The following is a 23,678-nucleotide window of genomic DNA, read 5'->3' on the forward strand; positions in this document are numbered from 1 at the left end:
AACATGGTTCCTTTTATTGAGCAAAACAACAAACTATAGCTACACAGTATTTAACAAAACACTGTCAGTAATGAGAACTGAGATTACTCTAGAAAATGCCAGATGCCAATACAAAAACACCAAGAGTACTAAATACCAATCTGAAAACATAGGTACACCAAAGCCATGGTGCCACAACACAGTCCTACGGCAGTAAACCTAGTGTTTGTTTTATTGTGAATGACATCTCCTCAGAGTATAGTCCTGAGATGAATCTGAGATGGCCCCACTCCTCTCTGAATGACTGCTCTCCCTAGTGTACGCCAACTGTCACTACAATAAAACACTTAATGTTTATCTAATAAACCTAATCTAATCAACCTACTGGGATTTTTTAACATGATTTCTGTAACTAACATCTGTAAACACATTAACACTGCTGCACTGTGAGGTGGAGTCCTACATCTATCCATTTACTTTAATTACTATCACTGTGGTCAGGTCACTTTAAAAACCTCAAAACACGTAAAAGAAACCTGGATTATAGCAAGATACTTTCACCAACTTTATTATTGTATGAATTGGCAAGCACAAAGAACAACTGAACCCATCGTACAGGTGAGCCAATTAACAGATACATATGTACAAAACACACAACTGCACACATCCAAATTTATATTCACTCACTCAGAGATCCATTTCAGGTACAAAAATAACGCAAGAGCTTGTTTTTCATTTGCAGGACCTTGAGAGAAACACATACACCAACTAGAGACTCTCAGTTCAAAAGACATTCCACTGAAAAAAGAAAAAAAACCCTGATGCATCATGACTTCCTCTTCTTGAGATTAAAATTGTCCATGAAGAATGTGATTAAAAGATGCTTTTTTTATGTTACACAGTGAATTACCTGCACTGCATATACTGAAGCTGAAATGCTGTGGATGAATAAAACACATGGCCTTTTTTTGTCAAAACATTCAATACTTCATTGGCACCGTGAAAACACGAAAGAGAGACACAGCTGAAGAAATTTTGACTTGTGGTTACCAAAGTGTATATTTAGTGACATACAGAGGCGTTTTAGAGAAATCTATGCTCCAACAAATGACTCAAACCGTACTGACCACAAGACTGACGAGAAGATCTTTCAGTAAAAAGCATTCAGATGCATCACTGGGGACATGCCTTTTTTCATATTTACAATCTGTAGACAGCATTGGCACAAGAAGAAAATTTACATTGAGACTAAAATGGAGGTACGTATATACATAATGGATAAAAGGACTGACCAAATACATGGTCAATTTCATGAGGAAGAAGAGGTTCTTACTAAAATACAACACTAAACTGCCTTTATGAGAGAGTTTCAGGAGTGCAGCGACTTATTTTTCTCCGTTACTTACAGAAGTTATGATTGTTTGTAATTACTGGCGTTTGGCTTTGTAAGGCCGGGAACGTTTCCTGCGATCGGGCTTCCTCTGTTTGTGCAACCGGCCGATACTTACTCCCTGCCGTCGACGCACGGAAATGTTTTGCTCCACGAGGCTAGCCAGCATTCCTGCAGAGGATAGCCAGCCATGAGCGAATGAGGGAGCCAGGAAAGAATAAAAATGCTAACAAAACAACAGATTTTTAGCATGTAGCTAGGTTGCTGTCAAACACCCTTTCTTCCATCTCTATGCACGAGGTTATGTAATATACTTGTGTGTAGTAGTGTCATAGCTGCTGTGTTTTTCTGTGTGTTTTGTTAAGGCAGTAAGGAGAAGAAGTGTGGGTCTGTTTGTATTTGTAATTTGTAACTGTTAAAATGGTAACTGCTCTATTAACTGTCTCTGTGTAACATACTCCTAAAGGGAGTAGTAAGACTTACCTTACTACTACTACTATGAGACAACTATGCACTTGTGGCAGTCCTGTGCCTTTTCGCCCCTTATTGCCTCGACTCTTAAGTGAGTCTATAGTTTAGCTCAGCACAAAAATATCCATAAATGAAGTGTGATGTGAATGAAGAACCACTGAGAATGCAGGAATTGAATTTTGCAACTTCAAAAAAGTTTTTTTTTTTTTTTTTTAAATGGCAAAAAAATGGTGATCAGATTTACCTTCTTGGGCCAGCATTGATATAAAGGTGCAGATGAACTCGTCATAATTATGGGTCCTCCTCTGATCGTCAATCTAAACAAATGAAAACAAAAGATTCTGATGAAAAGCCAATACAATCCACATCACTCCAAGGATGCTAGATTTGTTACAGGTAAACAAAACCTACTTTGTATTTCTTTCTCTTTTCCACTTCTTCTTTCAGATACACCTCATAATTGGCGATGTCAGCCTCAACACACTTAAGCAGCGCAAGCAGCTCCTGTAAGAGACAGAATAAGATGAAGTGCTTCGCGTGTTTGTTTATTATGTATTTTTAGTACACAGCTCAAGAAAACGGCTCCCTAATTGGCAGCACAAGCACAAAAATGTGAGGGTACGGTGATACAAAAAGAAATGGTGGCTGGCTGAGAAGCATACCAAGGTACATGCTACAGTGCATTATAACACAGGAGGATTTTCTGGACTTACTTTTGGTGAGTACTTATCCCCAGGGGGCTTGCTGTCTGCAGCAGTTTCCATAGCGTTGAGCTTTTCCTTGCTGGGTTTCACCTCTGCTCCATCTTTGCTGTCCTCTTCTTTCACCTCCGCAGATGGTCCCTCATCTCCCTCCTTCCCTCCTTCCTTCTCTCCCGCTTGCTCCTTCTCTTTTGTCTTCTCAGGAGTACAAGGCCGCTTTGTACCATCAGCAGCTGAATCTACTGTAAAGGCAACAAATAAAGTAACAATCTATCAACATTAGCTGGACACAGGCAATCCATTACAAAAAGAGTGTATGTTATGCTCATTACGGTCAACTCAAACTGTTTACATCTACTGTCTAAAATGATTCATATGCTCTGACTGTGCTCTAAATACCAAGTGATAGGCTCAGATGCTTACTTCAGCAGAGGCCTTCAAATCACCTTTGTAAATAACATGGACAACAGTAATGATCATTGTGTACTCGCCAGATGGAGGGAGAGTGTAGATGACTCCATCTTCCTGCAGGTGTAACAAGGCTACACTGACAGAGGGACCCAGTTCTCTTACAGCGCGGTTATGTCTGGAGTCTAGCCTCAGCATCTCATCTTCTCCGAACAGCACACGGGACAGATGGGATGCGACTGGACTGGACGGGCGCGTGGCAGCCTGGGAGCGTGCGGGCGAGCGCAGCGGGGAATTGAAGGCGCTGCCAATCTCCGAGGCCGTGTCGGTGCTCTCGTTGCTGGGTGTGGGGGAGGGCTGCGAGGCAGATGTGATGCAAATGCCTCCGGTGCGGCCTTCTGTGCGTACGGAAAGAGGTGTATTTAGGGCATCTTTCCTTTGGGCCTCTTTCTTCAGTTTCTCAGCCAGGACACTCAGGGCAATCTGGCTTTCCATTCCGGTCCCACCCCGTCCTGGTCGTGAGCGCAGACTTCCTTTCCGCCTAAACCTGGGGGGAAAAAGCAAATGTTAAAAAATTGCCTAATCCAGATTTATAAAAGCATCCACTGAAAAAGCTTTATCAGGTCAGAACAGGTAACATGTGATGAAATTATACACCTACCCTCATCACATCACTGACCTGTTTGAGGTGCCTGCAGAAGCAGTTACTTCCTCCTCATCATCCTCATAGTCATCTTCATCGTCAGAGTATGGTTGCTGGGGAGGCCCCGGCATACGAGAGCGACCAACTCCAGCAGCAAGATCCTCTTCCTCCTGTCAATGAGAGAATGTTAAATAAGATTCCATAAATTGATTTTATGCATCATCATGAACACCATGACTTTGTCTTACAGTAGAGGGGTTTCAATTTTCTTAATAATAGCACCTTGCACAAGAGGCATTCTGCATCCTTCTGCTTAAGAGTGATAAAGAAGGATAAAACAACAGAGAGAGTGATTAAACATCTACAACCATTTATAAGCAAACACATGCCTGCATTGGAGACTTGGCGTAGTTGTGGTTGTCCAGGAAGGCAGGCAGGCGCTGAACGATGGGGTTGGTGACTTGTGGGGGAACTCCAGCAGGGACTGGTGGTTTGCCCATGACTTTAGTGTTTCCTGAAGGACTAGGAGCTTCCTTGGATTGACCTCCTGACTCATCTATTGAATCTAAAACAAGAGTCAATGTCTTCATATCAGTTTAATGTTTATGACAAACTCCTACACAAGTTCCAGGGCAAAATTAAAGGAAAGACACTGCAAATAAATCTAAGTAAAGTACCTGAAGAAGCCTGGTCAGCCTGGGATGTAACCGGCTCCGTATCTGCCTCTTTCTTGATTGTCGTGGCACCATCATCAGGAGAGGAGGAGTCCTGCTGCTTCTTGTCATGGACGAGCTCTGGCTGAGTGAGCCGGATCATCTGAAGTCACGACAACATATTTTAGTTGGCCCCTCAAAAAAAACACACACAAAAGCTATTCCACACTATATTCACCTATACCAGTGAACATGACTATGGAGATCCTGTGTGGATAAATACATAGAAGTTTAATATGCTCTCACTATTATTAGGAATATTAGAAGACATCACATTAAGTGTCAGTGTTGACGTGCAGAATTAGCTATCTAACAACTACTACAACTACCATCTAACCACAACATACATGTGTATGTCTGTATCACAGATAACCTGACCAGCCACTCTGCCACCTAGAGCTGTGGCACTGTGATTTGCCTGCGATGAAACTTGTGGCAGTTCCTGACCTTCTGTAAACCCTCCAGAACAGTCTGTCGATTCCTCTTTAGAATTTCCAGTTTGGACTCGTACTTCATTCTGCGGTCAGGCACCACTGCCATCAGGTTGAAGCGGATGTCATGGTACGGCTCACTGTGAAAAGAGCAGAGAATGAAGAGAATGAAGCCTTGAGGGTGGCATGTAGAAGGTGAACCACTACTACCTGAGTTAATTGGTTCAGGACTCACCCAGCAGTGGCCAGTCCAATCCTCTCCATGATAACTCGCCGAGCTTTATCAGTCCATTCCTCCTCCTCTCCCCAAGGCCCTAAAACATGGTGTATTATTACACTTAAAGTAGCACTTTTGTACATTACAAAACAACAGTAAATACATTAATAGAACTCACAGCAGAGAAACATCCTACCAATGGTTTTTAAAACTTTTTCAGTGTCACAGACGCAGACGAAACCAACAGATAACAGGCTATTTCCATATCAGCACATATCGTACCATGGTCAATGGGGTAAGCCTTGAGTCCATCGAGCTCAAAGAGGCGGTCTTTGATGGGCACATAGCTAACAAAGTGGAAGGCTTCCATGGTCCGCACTGCACTGATCCCATTCTGTTTTTCCGGCAGGTGCCTGGGCTCCGGTCTCCATAGAAACACGGAAAGAGAGTTTGAGGAACTGATGAATTCACAAAGGCTGACATCTCCCCCAGTATGACAGACCAATCACAGAAGATGTTTTTTCACAGAATCAGAGACACCTGAACACTAAAAAATGAATCACTGACAGTAACCTACCTGGCATGGCTGTTATGTGCTCTGGCAAGCTCTGGGGCATTTCCTATTGCATAACCTTTACTCTGAAAATACATACAAATTGAAAATTAAACATGACAGAGAGGGAGGATGAGAGAGAGAGAGAGACAGACAGAGAGAGAGAGAGAGACAGACAGAGAGAGACAGAGAGAGGGAGAGGGAGGGAGAGAGAGAGAGAGAGAGAGAGAGAGAGAAAGAGAGAGAGAGAGACAGAGATGGAGGGAGAGTTATAGAAAAATTGAGAGATTCTTATCAATTTAATGTGTTTGAGAAAAGTAGATTCTGATCTGATCTCTTAATATGTTACAAAACAAGAAAAAATAAAAAAGCTGATGAAAATGAAAGCTGTGATTGAGAAAAACCATTAAATTGCATTAAATATAACAGACATTCGAGAATGAGTTTGAAAAACCTCTTACCTCTGGACTAAAGCCTTTTGTGAAAGCCTTCATGCGACTAAGCGTGGTGCCAAGCTCAACGCCACTGCAGTTCAGAAGCACACTCAACAAGGCGTGGGTGGCACATGAATTTGGTATCAGCTAGATGCAAACATGGCAGCACAAAAAACAAACAAATCCAATTCAGAGTTTGGTTTTTTGTATTATTGCAAGATATAAACACATAAGTATAGACTTTAAATGGTTGGAAGCTGCACAATTTCTTATCACATCTACTTGTTTCCAGTTTCATATATGTAAGGATGACTACAGGCTCTTACATTTCTGATCTGTGGTTTCTGTTCACTAACCGCAAAGACAATATATGACAGCAACAACTACAATGATCATCAACACTGATGATCACCTAGGGACTTACTTACCTGATGAGCAAAGAACATATCATTTACAATTTCCTCATCAATAACAGAGGTCTCATCCACCAGCGTGTTAACTTTTCTCCTGGATCGACGTTCCTCGATCCACTTGAACAGGAAGATGAAGCCATAGACAGGACTGAAAAATACATTTATGTCAAATATTTTTCACATGTTGTTGCTACAAGTACAAGAAGATGCAGGAAACAGAAAGTTCTTACAGAGATGAATTTGACCGACATTCTTGATTTACATCTCATTCACCAAACAGACTTCCAGGTTACATACCTTTGACACTTGCTTTGAAGATCATAGATTTCCTCTACCTGGACACCTTTGACACCTACCACACACACACACACAAAGAAACGTTTTAAGTTTTACTCGCCCGAGGACTCCAAATCGGTGTGTTGGCCATTTACACCGCAGCACTGCGAGACGTTTAGAGCTACTCACCAAAATCTTCCACCAGTAGAGTGAACAGCCCTGAAATTATAAAAATGTTATTTCTGATTCAATAATTAACACAGAACAAGCCGGAAAACAAATGAAAGACCAGTGAAATATTGTTGCAGCTAACATTACTCCTCATTATATTTCGCCTTGGTTCATCGCTCCATCAATTTGAACACCACAATACACATTAACATCCTATCTAACCATGTTTTAATCTTGTATTGTACTAAAGTTGTTCTCTGAGTTTAATAAATCGCGCTGCTTATGAAGCTACACTGTCCCTCTGGTACTATGTGGAAGCTAACGTTAGTTAGCGGTGTTGTCTGGCGACATTTCTCACCTGGATCACTCTCCAGCTCCAGCCAGCCTTTGTTCATTTTTACATGTGTGCGCAGCTGACTAATATTTAAGATGTTTTCCAATCCATGTCGTAAAGAGAGGTAAAAAACTTTGACGGTAACGCTGCGTCCATTCACGAAATAACTATGGAGAGCTCAACATAAACACAATAGACAAAGATGGTCGCTTCCAAATCGCGTCATCAAGAGACGACGGCTGTCCTACCAGCAGCTTCCTGTAGTCAAAAAAAGCAAAACATGAATGAATGAATGAATCAATCAAATGATCAATACACAATTTTGTTTTTTAGTTTTTAAAACATCAGTGTAAAACTATATCCAGCACTTTATAAATAATGGCGAGTGTGATATAACCTGACAAATTGTTACATAAAGGTAAAATTAGCATTTGTGGCCCTACGTCCACTTTTCTTCAGGACGGCACCACAGTGTTTTTGAGAAGCTGTTATATACTGCGAAATTAAAGTCATATTTAATGCCAGAAAATCAAACTGTTCAAACTATGATATTAATATTTACAAACTGTAGATGAACTGTAACTGTAGATGTTCAATGTGTCATATAGTAAATATGTATGAATGTACAGGATTAAAGATGAAACTGTTAGAAAGCAGGAAATACCTGCTTAGTTTTGTCTTTTGAGAATTTAACTAGTTCACTATAACAAGGTCTGGATTTGTGACATTTCTAACACAGTTATTCATATACTTAAAGAAAAAAAGAGCCATTGATTCAACATAACATGGAGCAGAAGCAGTGCAATAGAGACAATACTAAACAAACCACAAGCTGCATACAAAGCAAACTGAGAGCTGTGCGTAAAATTGAAGCATGACACAGGATAAAACACAAAAGTTTAAATGAGTTGTTTCCATAGTGATTCTTGATATCAACAAAAACTGCTGTGCCTCTGCTACACAACTGCCCATAAGATGAAACATTCAGAAAAACTGCACTTGCATTATATGATATTAACAACATTGTATAGTGTATATTCAGCACATAGTAGACATATGGGTCTCATCCTTTATTTAGTGTATTTGGTTAATGTATATAATTTTGCCTTTGTTTTTGCATTGTTTGTTAGTCACTGACTCACTGTTTGTGCGATTCATGTGAAGTGTCTGCTGCAACACTGCAATTTATGCAAATCTTTCTAAATACTGAATGCCTTCAACCATATCTCCTCTCTCCCTGTCCTTAAATCAAAAGTCTTAACATCTATTTTAAAAACGGTCTACTCAAAACACCTGTAGGTATTCTGGTGCCTTATCATTTATACATTTATACTAATTACTTTGTGCTAAATACTGAACCAGATTAGCAATATTACAATCATCTCATTTTGTACAATCCGTGAACAGGTGGTTGAAGGTTTGTTTTTTTGTTTGTTTTAAAAGACCATGGAACAGAAAGAAGTGCAGACTTAAAGGACTGTTAAAAATAAGTCATTTTATTTTATAATGCACTTTCTTGAAGTTTTCTTGGTTGACGGGCTTTTTCACCTCCGGAACCTTAGTTGGAGTAACCTCTCCGGGGAAGGTATTTATGGTCACACTGGGGAAAAAATTATTGGAAATTAGCAACGTTTATCAGTTCATTTACATGCACTTACTGTAGATATTAATTGACTGGTCGTTGTACGCGCTAACAGCCAGGTCCTTTGAAGAGTACAGCGCACATCGTACCAGGTGAGCTCCAACTACAGACCAGTGTTGAACTGACGCGTTTTAGCTAGCCGTAATTTAGGCTAGCATTAGCAATGTGAACGTTACACCTACACAATATTAGATTGTTATCTTCCCTACGATAGCCGACAAAACTGTCGGTTTGTAAGGGGAAAGCTGCTTTTTCTTCTAGCTCCAGTTACAACCAGACATCCAGTTTTTGCTGCTACAGATGGACAGAGGAGGTTGCGTGGTTTTGGCGTTTGAAATTGCGTTTATTGTTGTGTAAGTAGCTAGCATATTGGTGTGCTGACTCAGCCTGAGAAACAATAGTGTTCATATGCGTTCAGTTAGGAGTCCAGTAAGCCAGTAACTAACGACAGCTGCCTGTTGTTCATGTTAACTCACAATAATAACAATATAAGGCACTGGCTGCAGAGGTAGCTTTGTGCTACTTGTTAGCTGCCTGCATCCTCGGCCATTGAGGGAAACCCTTCCCATGGGTCATGTCATGTGTAACGTAAACTCTCATCAGATTCAGCATTGAGCGATGCTTACCTATTTGATCTATGGACCCAGATGTGTCTGGCATTTAATGTGTGTTACAAACTGATGTAAACATATTATATGAAGACCGCACAAGCCTAATAACAGTTGCCTAATTGTACAGTACAACGTAGAGTACAGTATGTACTCCACAAGTCTTCTTCTTCGTGCTTTGTTTTCAGGTCAGCCTCGACCTCACCACATTGTTTAAATAAAGACTAGATTCTCCATCTGGTTATAATTTTTTATAACCACTCTGTATAATATAGAGTCAGAATCTCAAGTCAAAAACCTACAAGTTATTATTATTAATGCTGACTCTAATTTGTGTTCACAGATATACAGAATTAACAAGGTAGCCTTGAATCATCTCAGAAGTATTCAGTCAGTCAGGTTCTGAAACATGTATTAACACTTGGATAGCTGCTTCTTGTGTCTCTGCCAGTGGTATATTCATTTGCACTGCCCTTACTGACTGGAGTTGGATATTAATTTAGAATGCGGTTAGGTTTTGCTTAACCACAGCAGAAATAAAGAGGAAAGTCTAATCAATGGGGACACAGACTTCAATGCAATAGCTGTAATACCCATTTAAATGGTCTTCCTTGCAGTTTCGGCTCATTCTAAATGCTGCCCTCAAGGGCTTAAACATTCAGTCATATCACTCCAGTTCCCACACATCTCCTCTGACTACCTGATCATTACAGAATTGACTTTAATGATTTTGCTCCCTGTCTATAAAGTGCCTAATGGTCTCGCTGCCTGCAGAATATTTGACATGTTTCAAGTTTAATAATCCAAGACATTTTTACCTGCAAAATCTAGCAATAGAACTTAAAGCACTTAATGTTTTTTCCGCTCTTGTCAATGGTGTATGTGTGTCTGTGTGTTTAGCGCTCCTGATGAAGGTGTGTAGGTCATACTTTGAGAGCCCTGTAAGACGCCATGTCTGAAGAGGCGATTTCAGAAAGTGACCTGGAGCCCAGCCTTAACAGTGAAGAGGAGTATTTGGACAATGAGGAAGAGGAGGATAATGAGGAAATGGAGGAAGATGAGGATGAAAATGATGGAGATGATGAAGATGACAGTGTTGGTGAGTAACAAATGAGCAGCTGTAAACAGAGGAATGAAATTGTCTCATTTGTCAACTGCTTAACTGTGTCTGAAATTAAAGACTTGTATTTACAGTGTTTAGTTTTAATTTCATCTCATCATAACTAGGAGAGTAAATATATAGTATAGCATATATATATCAGATATTGGTGCTTTTTAAGTAGACTTTAAAGACTTCAACTGAAATGCTGTCTCTTCTCTCTCAAGATCGACCCACTAGTGCCCAGGATGGCAGGGACTCCACCTCAGCTACCTCCGGAGAGCCTTCCTCTGATCCTCCGTCTCGACCCGCATCCCGCCCGTCCTCCGGGCCTCCCTCCAGACCTGCCTCTCGCTCTCAGCTTCCAGCTAGCCCGGAGCACTCAAGCCAGAGCAAGCCACCTTCCACCAAAACCAAGAAACAAAAAGCCTCTAAATTAACCAAATCCTCCAAGTCTTCAAAAGGCTCCAAACCTTCCAAGCCATCTAAGCCTGCACACATGAGGAAAAACATTAGGTACATCTGTTTTCTGTTTATATTTCCCTTCAGGTAAATTATATAATGTGCTAGTAAGTCAATCAAATAATATATTGTACTGTAGGCTGACCTTTTTTCCCCATGTGCTTACAGAAAGCTGCTGAAGGAGGATCAGCTGGAGGCTGGGACCAAGGCTGCTCAGCAGGAGGAGATGGAGAGGCGGAAACGTCTTGAGCAGCAGAGGAAGGACTTTCCTACACCAGCTCCAGCTGTCCCAGACTCTCAACTAGGTGACTGTTGCTCTATCAGTGAACCTTCACCTTTGAATGTTTCTGCATTCAGTCATATTTCTGTTTGGTGTGTTTTGTAGCACCTTCTATCCTAAATATCCCTGCTCCTTTCCCATCTTTCCAACAGTAGACACTGCTTCAATTTTAGGAGAAGTGTCTCACTTGGTCCCTGCTCTGCTGACCAAGCAAGATGTGATCTGTCTGGACAGCAGCGGTGACGAAGATGAAAAAGTGGAGCCCAAGTTGCCTGCACTTGCTATTAGAGATGGTAAGATGTATGATCATTCTCTGCAACCATAATGCTCTTATTTCCAAGTGATTCAACAATATGAAAATCGAGGAACTCTCACACATTGTTTACCTCACCAATGCTGACCCAGATGTAATCGAGCTCAGTTCTGGGGATGAGGACGCCCTGCAGATAAGCAGCGAGTCGGCAGACGAGGACGCTGACGGCACCGCCGGCTCAGAGGAGAGCAGCGGGGCGCACATCAACGACGCTTTGAACCTGCCTGACGCCCAGGGTCGAGTGCTGGTTAATATCAACCACCCTGCGGAGGAAAAAGACATTTATCTTGCTCCACAGCTGGCCAGAGCTGTCAAACCTCACCAGGTATGTCCCACTATCTCATTCTCTCATGAAATCTCAAAACAGCAACAAACACCCACAGTCCAGCTTGTTGTCTCACAAACATTCCTCCTGTCATCTCACAGATCGGGGGAATCCGGTTTCTCTATGATAACCTCATTGAGTCTCTGGAGCGGTATAAGACAAGCAGTGGCTTTGGCTGCATCCTTGCCCACAGCATGGGACTGGGCAAAACACTGCAGGTCATTTCCTTCATTGACATCCTGCTGAGGAATACAGAGGCCCACACTGTGCTGGCTATTGTCCCTGTGAGTAATCAAAAAAAAAGTGATGTATTAGATTGCACCTTCCATGTTCCCTGGAGTCACCATTTTATTTATTTTTTTTAATTAACTGTCCAAATCTTTGTTTCCTTTATACAAGGTGAACACACTCCAGAACTGGCTGACCGAGTTTAACCTCTGGCTCCCACCTCAAGAAGCCCTCTCCCCCGACACTGACCCTATACTCGTCACCGGCCGTGCATTCAAAGTTCACATCCTCAACGATGAGCACAAGTATGTAACGTGAAATGTTGTGTGTGTTTTGTGTGCAGGATTAGGTATTCACTGTTAAACATCTGAGCTGTTAATCTTACCAACTTGTTTGACCTGCAGAACGACACTGGCCAGGGCCAAGGTCGTGGAGGACTGGTCCAGAGACGGCGGCGTGTTGCTCATGGGTTATGAGATGTACCGCCTGCTGTCCATGAAGAAGAGCTTCGTTATGGGCAAGAAGAGGAAATCAAAAAAGCCCGCGGGACCAATCATCATTGACCTGGATGAGGAAGATAGACAGCAGGAACTCATGAAAGGTCAGCAAAAATCAGAAGAAGAAGAAATTTAAATGACAATAAGACAATGAATGAAAATGTAAATTTATTGTGTAGGGTGTATCTACAGAATCATTCACTCATTCCACTCTTGTTATTTTATCTTTCCAGGTATTGAAAAGGCCATTGCACGGCCTGGCCCAGACGTGGTGATCTGTGATGAGGGTCATCGCATTAAGAACTACCATGCCAGCACATCTCAGGCCCTGAAGAACATCCGCTCCCGGCGCAGAGTGGTCCTGACAGGATACCCGTTGCAGAACAACCTCATTGAGTACTGGTGCATGGTGGACTTTGTTAGGCCCGACTTTTTAGGCACGCGGCAAGGAGTTCAGCAACATGTTTGAGCGTCCCATTCTGAACGGGCAGTGCATGGACAGCACGCCTCAAGATGTCCGTCTCATGCGGTACCGCAGCCACGTGTTGCACAGCCTGCTGGAGGGATTTGTCCAGAGGTGAGCTGAACATCATTTAAAAAAAGAAGCATACTAGTTTTGATAGTACTTACCTTTTCATGTTTGTTGTGGTGCTTTTCTGGTTTACAGACGGGGTCATGATGTGCTGCGGGACCAACTTCCCACCAAGGAGGAGCATGTCATCTTAGTGCGACTCTCTCCCATTCAGAGGGCGCTGTATACCGAGTTTATGAAACGCTTCAGAGAAGCAGGAAACAGCGGTTGGCTCGGTCTAAACCCACTCAAAGCCTTCTGTGTATGCTGCAAGGTGAGTCTGTTCTCCTGCCTGTTATGTAGAAACCTCTAGTACTGAATCCACACATTGAAAACAATAAGCCTCACCTGATTCTTGAGGAGTCAGACTAGTTTTTTCTGTCATTGTTATTAAGAATTCTTGTTTCCTCGATTCCTTCAGATCTGGAATCATCCAGATGTCCTTTATGAAGCCCTGCAGAAGGAGAATCAAGCCAATGAGCAAGACCTGGACCTGGATGACATCACTTCAGCTAGTAACCCGCGCTGCCCTGCACCTGGTGCTGGCCTCAAAGCAAAAGTAGCCGACTCAAGTAACAGCAAAGTTAACAACACCTTACCACCACTCAATCCTTCCCAAGATAGAGCCAACCAAGTCATCACATATGAATGGGTATAGTGGATTTCTTTTAGCACCAACTTCCTCAAAAACTCAGCAGCTCCTTCATTTCTCTGATGTTGAGGTGACAAATATTTAACTGCTGTTTCACCCATTTATTTATTTCAGGCAAAGGACATAATGTCAAATTACCAGACAGGAGTTCTCCAAAACTCTGCTAAGATGGTTCTGCTCTTTCATTTGATTGATGAGAGTGTGAGAAGAGGAGACAAGATTTTGGTGTTTAGGTAAGTCCTCTATCCAGGGTATGTGGCTTTAAGCCCAAATCCGACATTAAGCGGCTTAGAGAAGAGGTAGTCTGACTTTGCTGTTTGGCTGATTAATAAGACTTTTGGAGTTTTCAGGGCTATTTTCAAGCTGAGCTTTTTACAAACAGCAGGAATGTTACAATTAGCCATAATTATGGCTTTTAGTGAAACAAAATTGGTGGTTGTTTGTAGCCATATATGTACTGTATTTACAACAGTACAGTAACTATTAGAAAACATCTGACGGTTAGATTGTAACTCATGACTGTGAGTGGACCAGTCATCGGTCTATTTTATGTCATAATAACTGTTATTTATTCCATACCAGAGCAACCTATAGATTTACCTTTCTCACCCCTTATTATCTGTTTCTGCTGTGAACCCACTAGTCAAAGCTTGTCAACGCTGAGCGTCATTGAGGACTTCTTATCAAAGAGACCCATGCCAACAGGCGTCGCCTCCTCTGACACCCAGAGCCAAAACTGGGTTCGCAACCTCAATTACTACAGTGAGTCATCAAATCTGTGCTCTCCTCTCAAAGCAGCAGAATAGTGTAGTTTTCAACACTGAAACCTCAAAGCTGTGATTGTCTGTGATTGTCTTTGAAATGTAAATAAATGTCCTGCTGCTATAATTCAATAGAAATGCTAACAATTTAAAAATCTCTAAGCATTATCTTATCTTTGGTATTCAATTAAAAATATTACCATAATACACTCTACTTCATATGCTGCAAGGTAAAGTGTGTTCAGATGCTTCGGTGTGAAGAGATGATGTGTATCTGTCTGCAGGACTGGATGGGAGTACATCTGCCTCCGAAAGAGAGCGACTTATCAATCAGTTCAATGACCCAGAGAACAACGCAACATGGGTCTTCCTACTGTCCACCAGGTTCATGTCTCCGCTCTCCCTTCTTTTATCATTTCTCTCACACTTCCTTCCCACCCACCAGCAGTAAGTTTAATCATTTTCTGTGTTCCTTTCAGAGCGGGCTGCTTAGGCGTAAATCTAATTGGGGCCAACCGTGTCGTCGTGTTTGATGCCTCCTGGAACCCCTGTCATGATGCCCAGGCAGTGTGTAGGGTGTACCGGTATGGTCAAAGGAAACCGTGCTACATTTACCGCCTTGTTTGTGATTTCACCTTGGAGAAGAAGATCTATGACAGACAGGTCTCCAAACAGGGCATGTCTGGTAAGAGATTTCTACATGTGAACAAGAGCCATTAATATTTACTCATTAGATGAACACTTTTGAAAGATTTACTCAGAAGTTGCTTCTTTATTTTGATATATCTATAATAATACTAAGAAGCATATTGATTATACTGTGTCATGCAGCTGTTACTAAACTCTTATCCAGGTCCTGTTGGTAATTACTGATATCTACCAGAATTTATCCAGTCTTAAAATCTTGCCCGTGTGTGTTTATAGATCGTGTGGTTGATGACTTGAACCCAGTGCTGAACTTTACTCGTAAAGAAGTGGAGTCACTGCTGCACTTTGTGGAGGAGGAGCAAGAAATCGACAAAATGTCTCTGGGATCCCGGGACAACTTTGAGGTTGTGATATACCAAGCCTGTCAGTTGTACCCACACCTCATCACCAAGGTACAGTTGTATTATAGGTATTAGTCATGTGCACAGTGCAAACACACCAACTTCTAAATCCCTAAGCTCTAATTTAAAAAAAAAAAAAAAACTACCAGAAAAGACCAGGAAGGCTCATCTCTTTTTTTTATCAAGGATTTCAACATGCTGTTGTAAAATAAGGTTCTTTTTACTGGGAATTTCACAGTCAGTGAAATAACAGTAGAGTCTTTACCTGTGTGAGAGCACATTGGCTGAAGAAAAAAACAGAGACGAGGCAAATTTGAATGTGATGAAAACTGCACAGAAAATCTACACATTTCCCCAGCTGACCTTGTGAAACCAGAATCCTGTCAGAAAAGGGCTTATGTAAAATAAGTAAGCAGGAGAAGAAAAGGAAATGAATATGATTATTTTATTAATGTTGTGAATCCCATATGGGTTGTGCATTTCCTCTGGTATGTCAGGGACCAAAATGTTTCTTTGTGTGGGAAAATCCTGCGTTTGTAATTCAGTTCCCCTTGTTTCCATATGTGTCAATAGCAACCTTTCCAACATGAGTCTCTGCTGGTGGACCGGAAGGAGTCGAAACTGACCAAAGCAGAGAAAAGAGCCGCCAAGAAGAGCTACGAGGACGAGAAACGAGCCTCCGTACCCTACTCTCGCCCATCGTACGCCCCCTATTATCCAACCAGTGATCAGACGCTCACAAACATACCAGCATTTAACCAGCGAGGCTGGTGGGTTTCAGACTGCATGTTTTATCACACATTCCTTTAAGTTAATTGCTTGGGTAGTGGCTAATGGCTTAGCTCTGTTCCTTTTTAAAAGCTCATATCCTCAACTGTAATTAGCTACAATCTAACTTAGAGTTCTCCTGATACTCTCCTCCACCACATGTGCTTATGTAGGAAACACTCATCTCTCTTTCATTATCGAAAACCACAAATCCCCTTGAAAATCTGGAAATATTCTCTGTCTTGCTCATTGGCAAAAACAGAAAATAAAATCAACATCCAATTTGTTGGTTTGTTTGAGGTTGTTGTTTGAGATTCTGTAGCTGTACATATTTGTTTCTTTTCTTTTCTCTGATGGGTTTCCAGCACACTAGACACTGCTGCTAGAGTTATGTGTGTGTGTGATTATCTCATGAGCTCTGGCCTCATATTTCTAGGCGTCCCATGGCGAGGCCGGATGACAAGCCGGTGGCGAGTGTCAGGCCCATCCAGTCGACCCCAATCCCCATGATGCCTCGCCAGGTCGGCATGGGCATGGCCGGCTCCAGCTCTGCTGGCAGCCTGCCCGTCAACTTCCTGCAGAAAGCAGGAGTCTACGTGCAGAGGATTGTCACCACAACTGGTAATGTATAAGATTTTTAAAAAACTTAAATCACTGAAAGAAAGAAGAAAAATGAATTTTGTCTTGTGAAATGTAATGAGCAGACATTAACATCAGCCATTTTGTCTGGACCTACAGATATTGTTATCCCAGGAGCCAACAGTGCAACAGATGTTCAAGCTCGAATTAGCGCAGGAGAAAGCATCCATGTTATCAGAGGATCCAAAGGTAGTTGGAGAAACACAGTAATTGCCCTCTGCGTACTAAACAAAACATTTCAGTAAACGCTTCCAACACTTTCCTTTTTTCTCAACACAGGTACCTACATCAGGACAAATGACGGAAGAATTTTTGCTATTCGCTCTGGAAAGATCAGTAGACCAGCAGCTGGGGGCTCTGCTCCTTCAAGGGGTACAAATTCATATTTATTATTCATGCTTTCTTCTGCATAATTTTGTATTACAAGTATCAACCAACATCTCATAGAACTTTGAGGGTGGAGTTCTTGTGCTCTTATATTACATCTCTTGACCTTTCAAGAATGAATTATTCATAGGCAGAGACAATGTACATGTCTTCTGACATTTCATGACTGTATTTTTCTCTCCCTTCTGCAGACACCCAAGGTTCACTGATGCATCCAGTCAGTAATGGCTGTTCATCCCCTGTGGATCAACAGCAGCGCTCTCCCAACGGGGAACAGCGTCCCTCCTCTCCTTTAAGCTCTGAGATTCTCAGAGAACTCAGCCGCTACGCTTCATCCACAGGTGATGCAGCTGCCAGCATGGGGAATGAATTGCCGTCTCCCCCGGATGTGTCGTCTGTGCCAGCAGGGGACGGGGGCGGCTCACAAAACAGTCAGACTGGTGATCTCAGCAGGCAACTCAGTGACGACCTCCTCAGCTCAGCACTAGAGATGCATGGCACCAAACGCAAGAGTACTGAAAGTCAGGGAAACGTAGGCAAACGCACTTCTGCTGCAGCACGTTTTCCTGGACTGCCCATGGGCTCCAGCGGGCTCAGTTTTCCTCCTGTGGGTTTGAACTCTTCCTCCCTACTGGGGAACTTAGGGCACATGAGTCACCCACTTCTAATGGGTGGCAGCGGTGGGTCATCATTCCTTCAGCCACCTGGACAAACACTGGCTGACCTACAGACCATGTTCCCCTCTGCAGGCTCAGACCTACTGAGACAGTCTGCCACGGGGAATGGACACCTTCCCACCCCCTCCTCGTCCTCTCTGTCCACTGTCTTCTCCTCCACCTCCACCACAATCCCTATGTCGTCCACGCCCTCGGCAGCAACTTCTTCCTCCTTGGCGCCGGGTTCCCTGCCTCCGTATTTGATGAACCCCAACATGGCGGGCCTGCTTTCATCAGGCTTCCCCCTCAACTACAGTCAGTCGCTGCTCTCTGAGCCGAGGATGTTCCCCACCTCCCTCCTCCCTGGGTCAGGGGGGTTCCCCGCGCCCAACTCCACCTCTACCACATCCAGCTTCCTCTCTCATTACAACAATCCCACCTCCAGCCTGTTGGGGGCAGCTCTGACCCAACCGGACAGACATCAGAGTGCGGAGAATGGCGGCAGTAGCTCTGATGACGATGTTATAGAGGTAACAGGACAGTAGAGCCTCATGAAGTCATGGAGAGGCAGTTTCACACACAATCTTGTTAACCATGGTGTTAACATAAAGTACATTAGGGATGGGAATGATGAGATGTTTACATGACCAGATGAACTCAATTAATTAATTCCGTTGTAGTATCTACTCTAACACATAAACTGATGAATTATGGCCGGAGACCTTGTTATATTCTAAATGTGTGAGCACATCAGAGTGCAAGTGACACATTTTTAAAAAAGCAAAATAAATAACTTTTCAGGAGCCAAAAATTTTATGTTAATCCTGAAGTCATACAATGAACTTGGCAAAGGCTGTGATTAGGTTATATGTGGTTTTAGCCTTGTGCCATTTTAACAGTTTCCGTTAATTTACATGATCATCAGTAAAATAAAATTCCCATTCCTAATGGTCTCATTAAATTTCTCACACACACACACACACACACACACACACACAGACTCTCACCTGCAAATGAGAGAATCAACTTGTACCTTAATGACTTTACAGAGTCAGAGTAACAAATCCTAATGCTGAATATCCCAGACTTGTTCAGCTGGAGCATCAGAGCAGTGGGAACAGACGTTGTCGTACGGGGACCAGCTGTAACTTTCGGGGGAGGCTCTCAAAGCACAGCCTCTCATGTTACATTTGTAAGGAAGGCCTCCGCCGCCGTGCAGGTAGTTTTATTCCCTCCGAATTCAGATGGAATAATGTGATTAAAACTGCTTCATGTTGGATTTTCTCATGATATATTGCTGTGAAGCACTTGAGTGCATTGAAATTTTACTTTCTGTCAAACGAGGCAGACGTACTCGCCTGCTGAACACTAATTTGTTCTTTTCAGTTTCCTTTTCTAGCAAACAAAACTGAAAAGCTATCACAGTAAGTTACAGTGGCTACAGAACATGGCGATAATATTTGTCAGAACAATATATTTAGAGAAAATCCTTCAAGACTTACCTTTAATGAAAGAAATTTTAGGCTTTCAGAGCATATTTTAGTCTTTAGAAATTTGATAGACATCGTAGCATCCCCTGTTGAAAAGATATGTGTGATACTATAACTGAACATGTTGATACTTTGTATATAGCAGTCATTATCATTGTTTATATTGCAAGTCAATACTGTGCAGTGTGTAGATTTTGGTCATAGGGAGATGGTTTATTATTACAATGACTATCATGACGACAAACACACCCTGGCATAAATGCTGGGGAAACAAATTTCTGTTCAACTTTATAATTTTCTTTTTTTTTCTCCTTAAAACTAAAATGAATGTACTTTCCTGTTAGCCTTTGATAACACAGGGGCTGGGACATGGATTCGGACTGTGTTCTTTCATTTTTAGCCTTAAATAACACAAAGGGGTCTTGAGTCTTAGCATTTATCTTAGTATATCCTTTTTACAAGTCTGTTGGAAGAACTACTGAGCACGTAGACAGTCGGTGTCAAACTCAAAACACAAGTTTAGGGCAGATTCAGCATCGCGACTAAAAGCACCAAGTGTGAAAGCCAAAAGGAGCGCTAACCAAGATACAGTGTTGCTAGCTCATTTCCAAAAGCTTGTCACCGCTCTTTTGTTGCAGTTTTCCCCACCATCTGTTGATACACGAGCACCAAGTCAACCTACATGTTATGTGTAGTTTTGACGATCATAATTCTCTTATGGATCATTTTCAGAAACTCTTTGAGAACAAATATTACCTAAACTGTAGAAACCATTGCATTCGTACAGCCTGAGTGTGTAAAACCTTAAGTCAATGTAGCCACCAACCATCAGATCTGATATACATATGTCATTTCATTACAACCACCAGTGACTTTGGCAGAACCGTGTCAGGTGGTGTGGTGGCCTTACCAAACTGACAGTGCCATTATATGGTAGCGTTTCACCTAAATGCAGTGCAGTGTAAGTAGCTTCTATCAGTAGTGTCAGTCAGTGTAGATCTGCGGTGCTTTAGGGAGTTTAGGTCTTTGCTGTTCTCTGTAGCCTTGTGTTTCTGTGTTGTGATGACACCTCAAGGTATTTAGATTTAGGAAAGTCCCTTTCCTCCGTCGGTAACATAGGCTAGATGCAGTGGTTGTTAGCCTTTAAAAAACACTGGATAACCTGAGACAACAGATCATTCCCTATGAAGACACATTTTTTAGAGATGTTTGCTTGTGGGGACCTTTTGCCCCCGCAATCTGAGTACTGTTCACTTTTTGTTTGCTACTGGCTCCTTCCCTGTCATTCTAGATGCTTCATTTCTATCATCAGACGTCTCCAGTTTTCTTGAGCATGTCTTGGGAACTTGTGATTTGGTTTGTTTCAGATTTGAAGGTAGAGCTGGCACTTTGAAAAAGGATCATATCTGCCTGAGAACTGTACAAGGTACATTTTACTGACCCCATGTCTTTATTCTCAGTCTTCTCAGTCTGTTGGAAACACTTCACATTTGAATCTTGGGAACCATCAGTATATTAACAAAAAAATCCCTGTCTGCCAGTCTTGTTAATTACGTGCATTTTTATGTTTCATGGGGATATTTTCGTTTTTAAAAAATGTTTTTTATAACTTCTTATTGGTGTTCACTCACCTGGCAGTTGTTTCCCTTATTTCAATGTAAGTGTCTGAAATTTATTTATTTATGATGGAAAATATGTTTTTTTTTTTGTAATTGCATTTTTTTAACCTTTTGTTCACTTTGACCCATTGACGGCTGATCCAGTAAGAATTTCGTATATGCAGCCTAGATTGAAGCAGAATATGACTGTGTTATCAATGTTATTTTAACAATAAAACACTCTTCTATTGCAGTGTGCATCATTTACAAATGCTTTTAATTTAGCACATACCTTTAATATGAGATATCTGATTTATTAAAACATGTGGCTAAACCAGTGATCAAAGGCAGGATAATAAGAAACCTGAAGTACAAAAATTCAACATGTATTCAGGGCTGTAGCCAGGATTTAGAAATACTGAGGTCATGAATTCAAAAACCCCTCACCAATAAGAGATATTTGACTCCTACTCCTACTCCTTTGGTCATATTATTTATTTACTTATTTATTTAAGTTAAATTTTCTGTACATATTTATCTCTTATGATGATCTAAATACTTTGTCAAAACCAACTTAGCTCAGTTTGCAGTTTCAGTACTTAATATTAAAGCCCTTTATTTTTATTCAGTTACTTAAATTATCACAAAAAGCTCAGTTTGTGACACGTGTTTAACTGTAAAATGAAAGTCATTAAACCCCACCCTAAAGTACAGATGAGATGACCTCAGTGTCAAGTTGTAAGTTGTAGCTACAGTCCTGTGTGCATTATGTAAAAAAGGCAATAAAAGAAAAAAATTCATTTCCATATTGGGTTTCTTTGCCTTTTGGAATGACAAGACAGAAAAAAATGAAATCTCTCAGGCAAACCTCGTATAAATACTCAGTGACAGTTTTGTTAAAGTGTTGATACTGTGTCCTCTGTCAGGACTGCAGCCGTTTCTTAGCCATGTAAGCACTGGTGACTTGGTTCATTATGATGAGGGCGCTGAGGGCGGGGCAGAGTACTGACAGGTACCAGGCGTACTCCATGACAGCAGCAGTGAACCAGGCGGAGCAGAGGCCGAGGAGCAGGCTGACGCTGCCAAGCAGGTAGGTGACGAGTCCAGACGCCGCGTGGTAACGTTTGAGCTTGGCCAGGGACCAGCCTTTGGCCAGAGAGTGATAGATGAGAGGCACTGCTGCCAAAGACTGTAACCCAACCACGCAGACCGTAAGCAGGCCCAGCAGACCGTGCCACGAGGTGAAGTGGGGTTTACCGTTCAGGTGCTTGTTGTATGAGATGGCTGCCAGACCCAGGACTGCACAGGTAAAACAAAGGCACTGAAGGATCCAGTGAACACGACCTTTGGTCTTGTGTGGAAACCTTTTGATGGGGGAGCCGTGGGGGGAGAAGAGGAGTATGGCTTCTGTCATGAAGAGGGAGAACTGGAGGAAAAGAAGAACATGAACCAGGTCAACTATTAGCAAATTTATTTGTGCATCTATCCATTATTTTATTGCTCATTTGATTAATATAAACTGTCCCAAAGCCCAAACTGACATTAGAATCAAATGTTTGAGAAGCTGGAAGTAGTGAATTTTGGGCATTTCATTTATTTTTTTACTTTTTTTTTCATGTAAGAATAATTTTTGATAACCAATTAGACATTTTCGTTATTTTCGAGCAATTATGACAAACATTATCTGGTTCCACCTTATAATATGAGCAGATTTTCTGCTTTAAACTGAATATCTTAACATTTTTGGACTGTTCAGACAAAACAACTGAGGCTCTGAGAAACAGTTGGAAACATTTTCCTTTATTTCTTTAACAGTTGATAGAGTAATTGGTTATTCAATTATTAACATAATTAACCACAGCCCTGGGCAGATCAATGTATCAACTGTTAAAGCTCTTTAATGAAAATGGGAGGCTTCTGAACTTATTTGAATTGAAAATATTTCTTTTGAAAGTTCCAACTTACAGCCAGAGTCATGAAGAAAGGATGCCAGGAGAACAAACCTAACACAAAACAACGGAAACCAAGTGAACAAATGGTATGTGTTTCACAAAGGGACTGTGACATGAACATAATGTAAACAGTAGGAGGACTCACTTGAACCCGGCCGAGACAGAAGTGCAATGAATACACTGAAGACGATGCAGATAAAGTGGGTCAGCGCTGCGGAAGCTGTTCTGCTAAAACCGTAGATCCGAGGCTCAGATTCAGACTCTTTGTTGAGATGAACCATGTTTACGTGGACTTGATATGAGTCTCTCACCTGCAGCCGACACAAACCGGACTGTTACCTACAGTGAACTCGAAGTTTGAGTTGAACAGAAGCGGAAACTGATGGTGGATGAAGAAGTCTGACCTCCTCCTGCTTCACTTAAAGACAGACGACTGAATTATAAAACGAGCCTTCATTATCAGACAGCTGAAACATAACGGTGTCTTTACGAATCAGGAATTATCTGCTCACAAGTTATCAACACAACACGCTCAGTCACAGCGCCTCCGGCCATAAAAAAAACACA

The 23,678-nt window shown here is 41.9% G+C and overlaps 3 protein-coding genes across 5 annotated transcripts; 1 reads left to right on the forward strand and 2 right to left on the reverse strand.

The window, feature by feature from the left end:
* Window positions 1-531: 531 nt before the first annotated feature.
* On the reverse strand, window positions 532-7,352 carry bap1 (BRCA1 associated protein-1 (ubiquitin carboxy-terminal hydrolase)). 2 transcript variants are annotated; one of them, XM_018685814.1, is made up of 17 exons: window positions 7,159-7,352; window positions 6,819-6,848; window positions 6,651-6,705; window positions 6,369-6,501; window positions 5,968-6,087; window positions 5,531-5,592; window positions 5,236-5,378; window positions 4,972-5,050; window positions 4,753-4,876; window positions 4,270-4,408; window positions 3,982-4,157; window positions 3,629-3,762; window positions 3,033-3,496; window positions 2,554-2,780; window positions 2,252-2,344; window positions 2,085-2,157; window positions 532-1,540 (listed from the first exon to the last, which is right to left on the reverse strand). In XM_018685814.1, exons 1-17 carry the CDS (start codon window positions 7,193-7,195, stop codon window positions 1,407-1,409), a joined length of 2,223 nt encoding a protein of 740 aa, XP_018541330.1. In that variant the 5' UTR covers window positions 7,196-7,352; the 3' UTR covers window positions 532-1,406. The 2 variants fall into 2 exon arrangements, with proteins under 2 accessions (XP_018541330.1, XP_018541329.1); XM_018685813.1 differs by having other exon boundaries at window positions 2,554-2,783.
* A 1,364-nt stretch (window positions 7,353-8,716) lies between these two features.
* Window positions 8,717-21,417, forward strand: rad54l2 (RAD54 like 2). Its single transcript, XM_018685798.2, is given in 23 exon segments — window positions 8,717-8,868; window positions 10,285-10,483; window positions 10,711-10,999; window positions 11,114-11,250; window positions 11,378-11,518; window positions 11,631-11,863; window positions 11,965-12,147; window positions 12,263-12,396; window positions 12,496-12,692; window positions 12,822-13,036; window positions 13,038-13,165; window positions 13,256-13,433; window positions 13,581-13,811; window positions 13,926-14,044; window positions 14,455-14,573; window positions 14,857-14,956; window positions 15,052-15,257; window positions 15,497-15,672; window positions 16,195-16,391; window positions 16,826-17,010; window positions 17,128-17,217; window positions 17,308-17,400; window positions 17,607-21,417. Coding segments are annotated over 22 exon segments (4,509 nt in total). The 5' UTR covers window positions 8,717-8,868; window positions 10,285-10,335; the 3' UTR covers window positions 18,617-21,417.
* On the reverse strand, window positions 21,418-23,667 carry LOC108889375 (transmembrane reductase CYB561D2). 2 transcript variants are annotated; one of them, XM_018685801.2, is made up of 4 exons: window positions 23,516-23,667; window positions 23,257-23,422; window positions 23,125-23,162; window positions 21,418-22,585 (listed from the first exon to the last, which is right to left on the reverse strand). In XM_018685801.2, exons 2-4 carry the CDS (start codon window positions 23,390-23,392, stop codon window positions 22,082-22,084), a joined length of 678 nt encoding a protein of 225 aa, XP_018541317.1. In that variant the 5' UTR covers window positions 23,393-23,422; window positions 23,516-23,667; the 3' UTR covers window positions 21,418-22,081. The 2 variants fall into 2 exon arrangements, with proteins under 2 accessions (XP_018541317.1, XP_018541315.1); XM_018685799.2 differs by having other exon boundaries at window positions 23,257-23,667.
* Between the last annotated feature and the right edge of the window lie 11 nt (window positions 23,668-23,678).

This window comes from Lates calcarifer, linkage group LG12 (assembly GCF_001640805.2).
Source record: "Lates calcarifer isolate ASB-BC8 linkage group LG12, TLL_Latcal_v3, whole genome shotgun sequence".
NCBI classification, from domain to species: domain Eukaryota; kingdom Metazoa; phylum Chordata; class Actinopteri; family Centropomidae; genus Lates; species Lates calcarifer.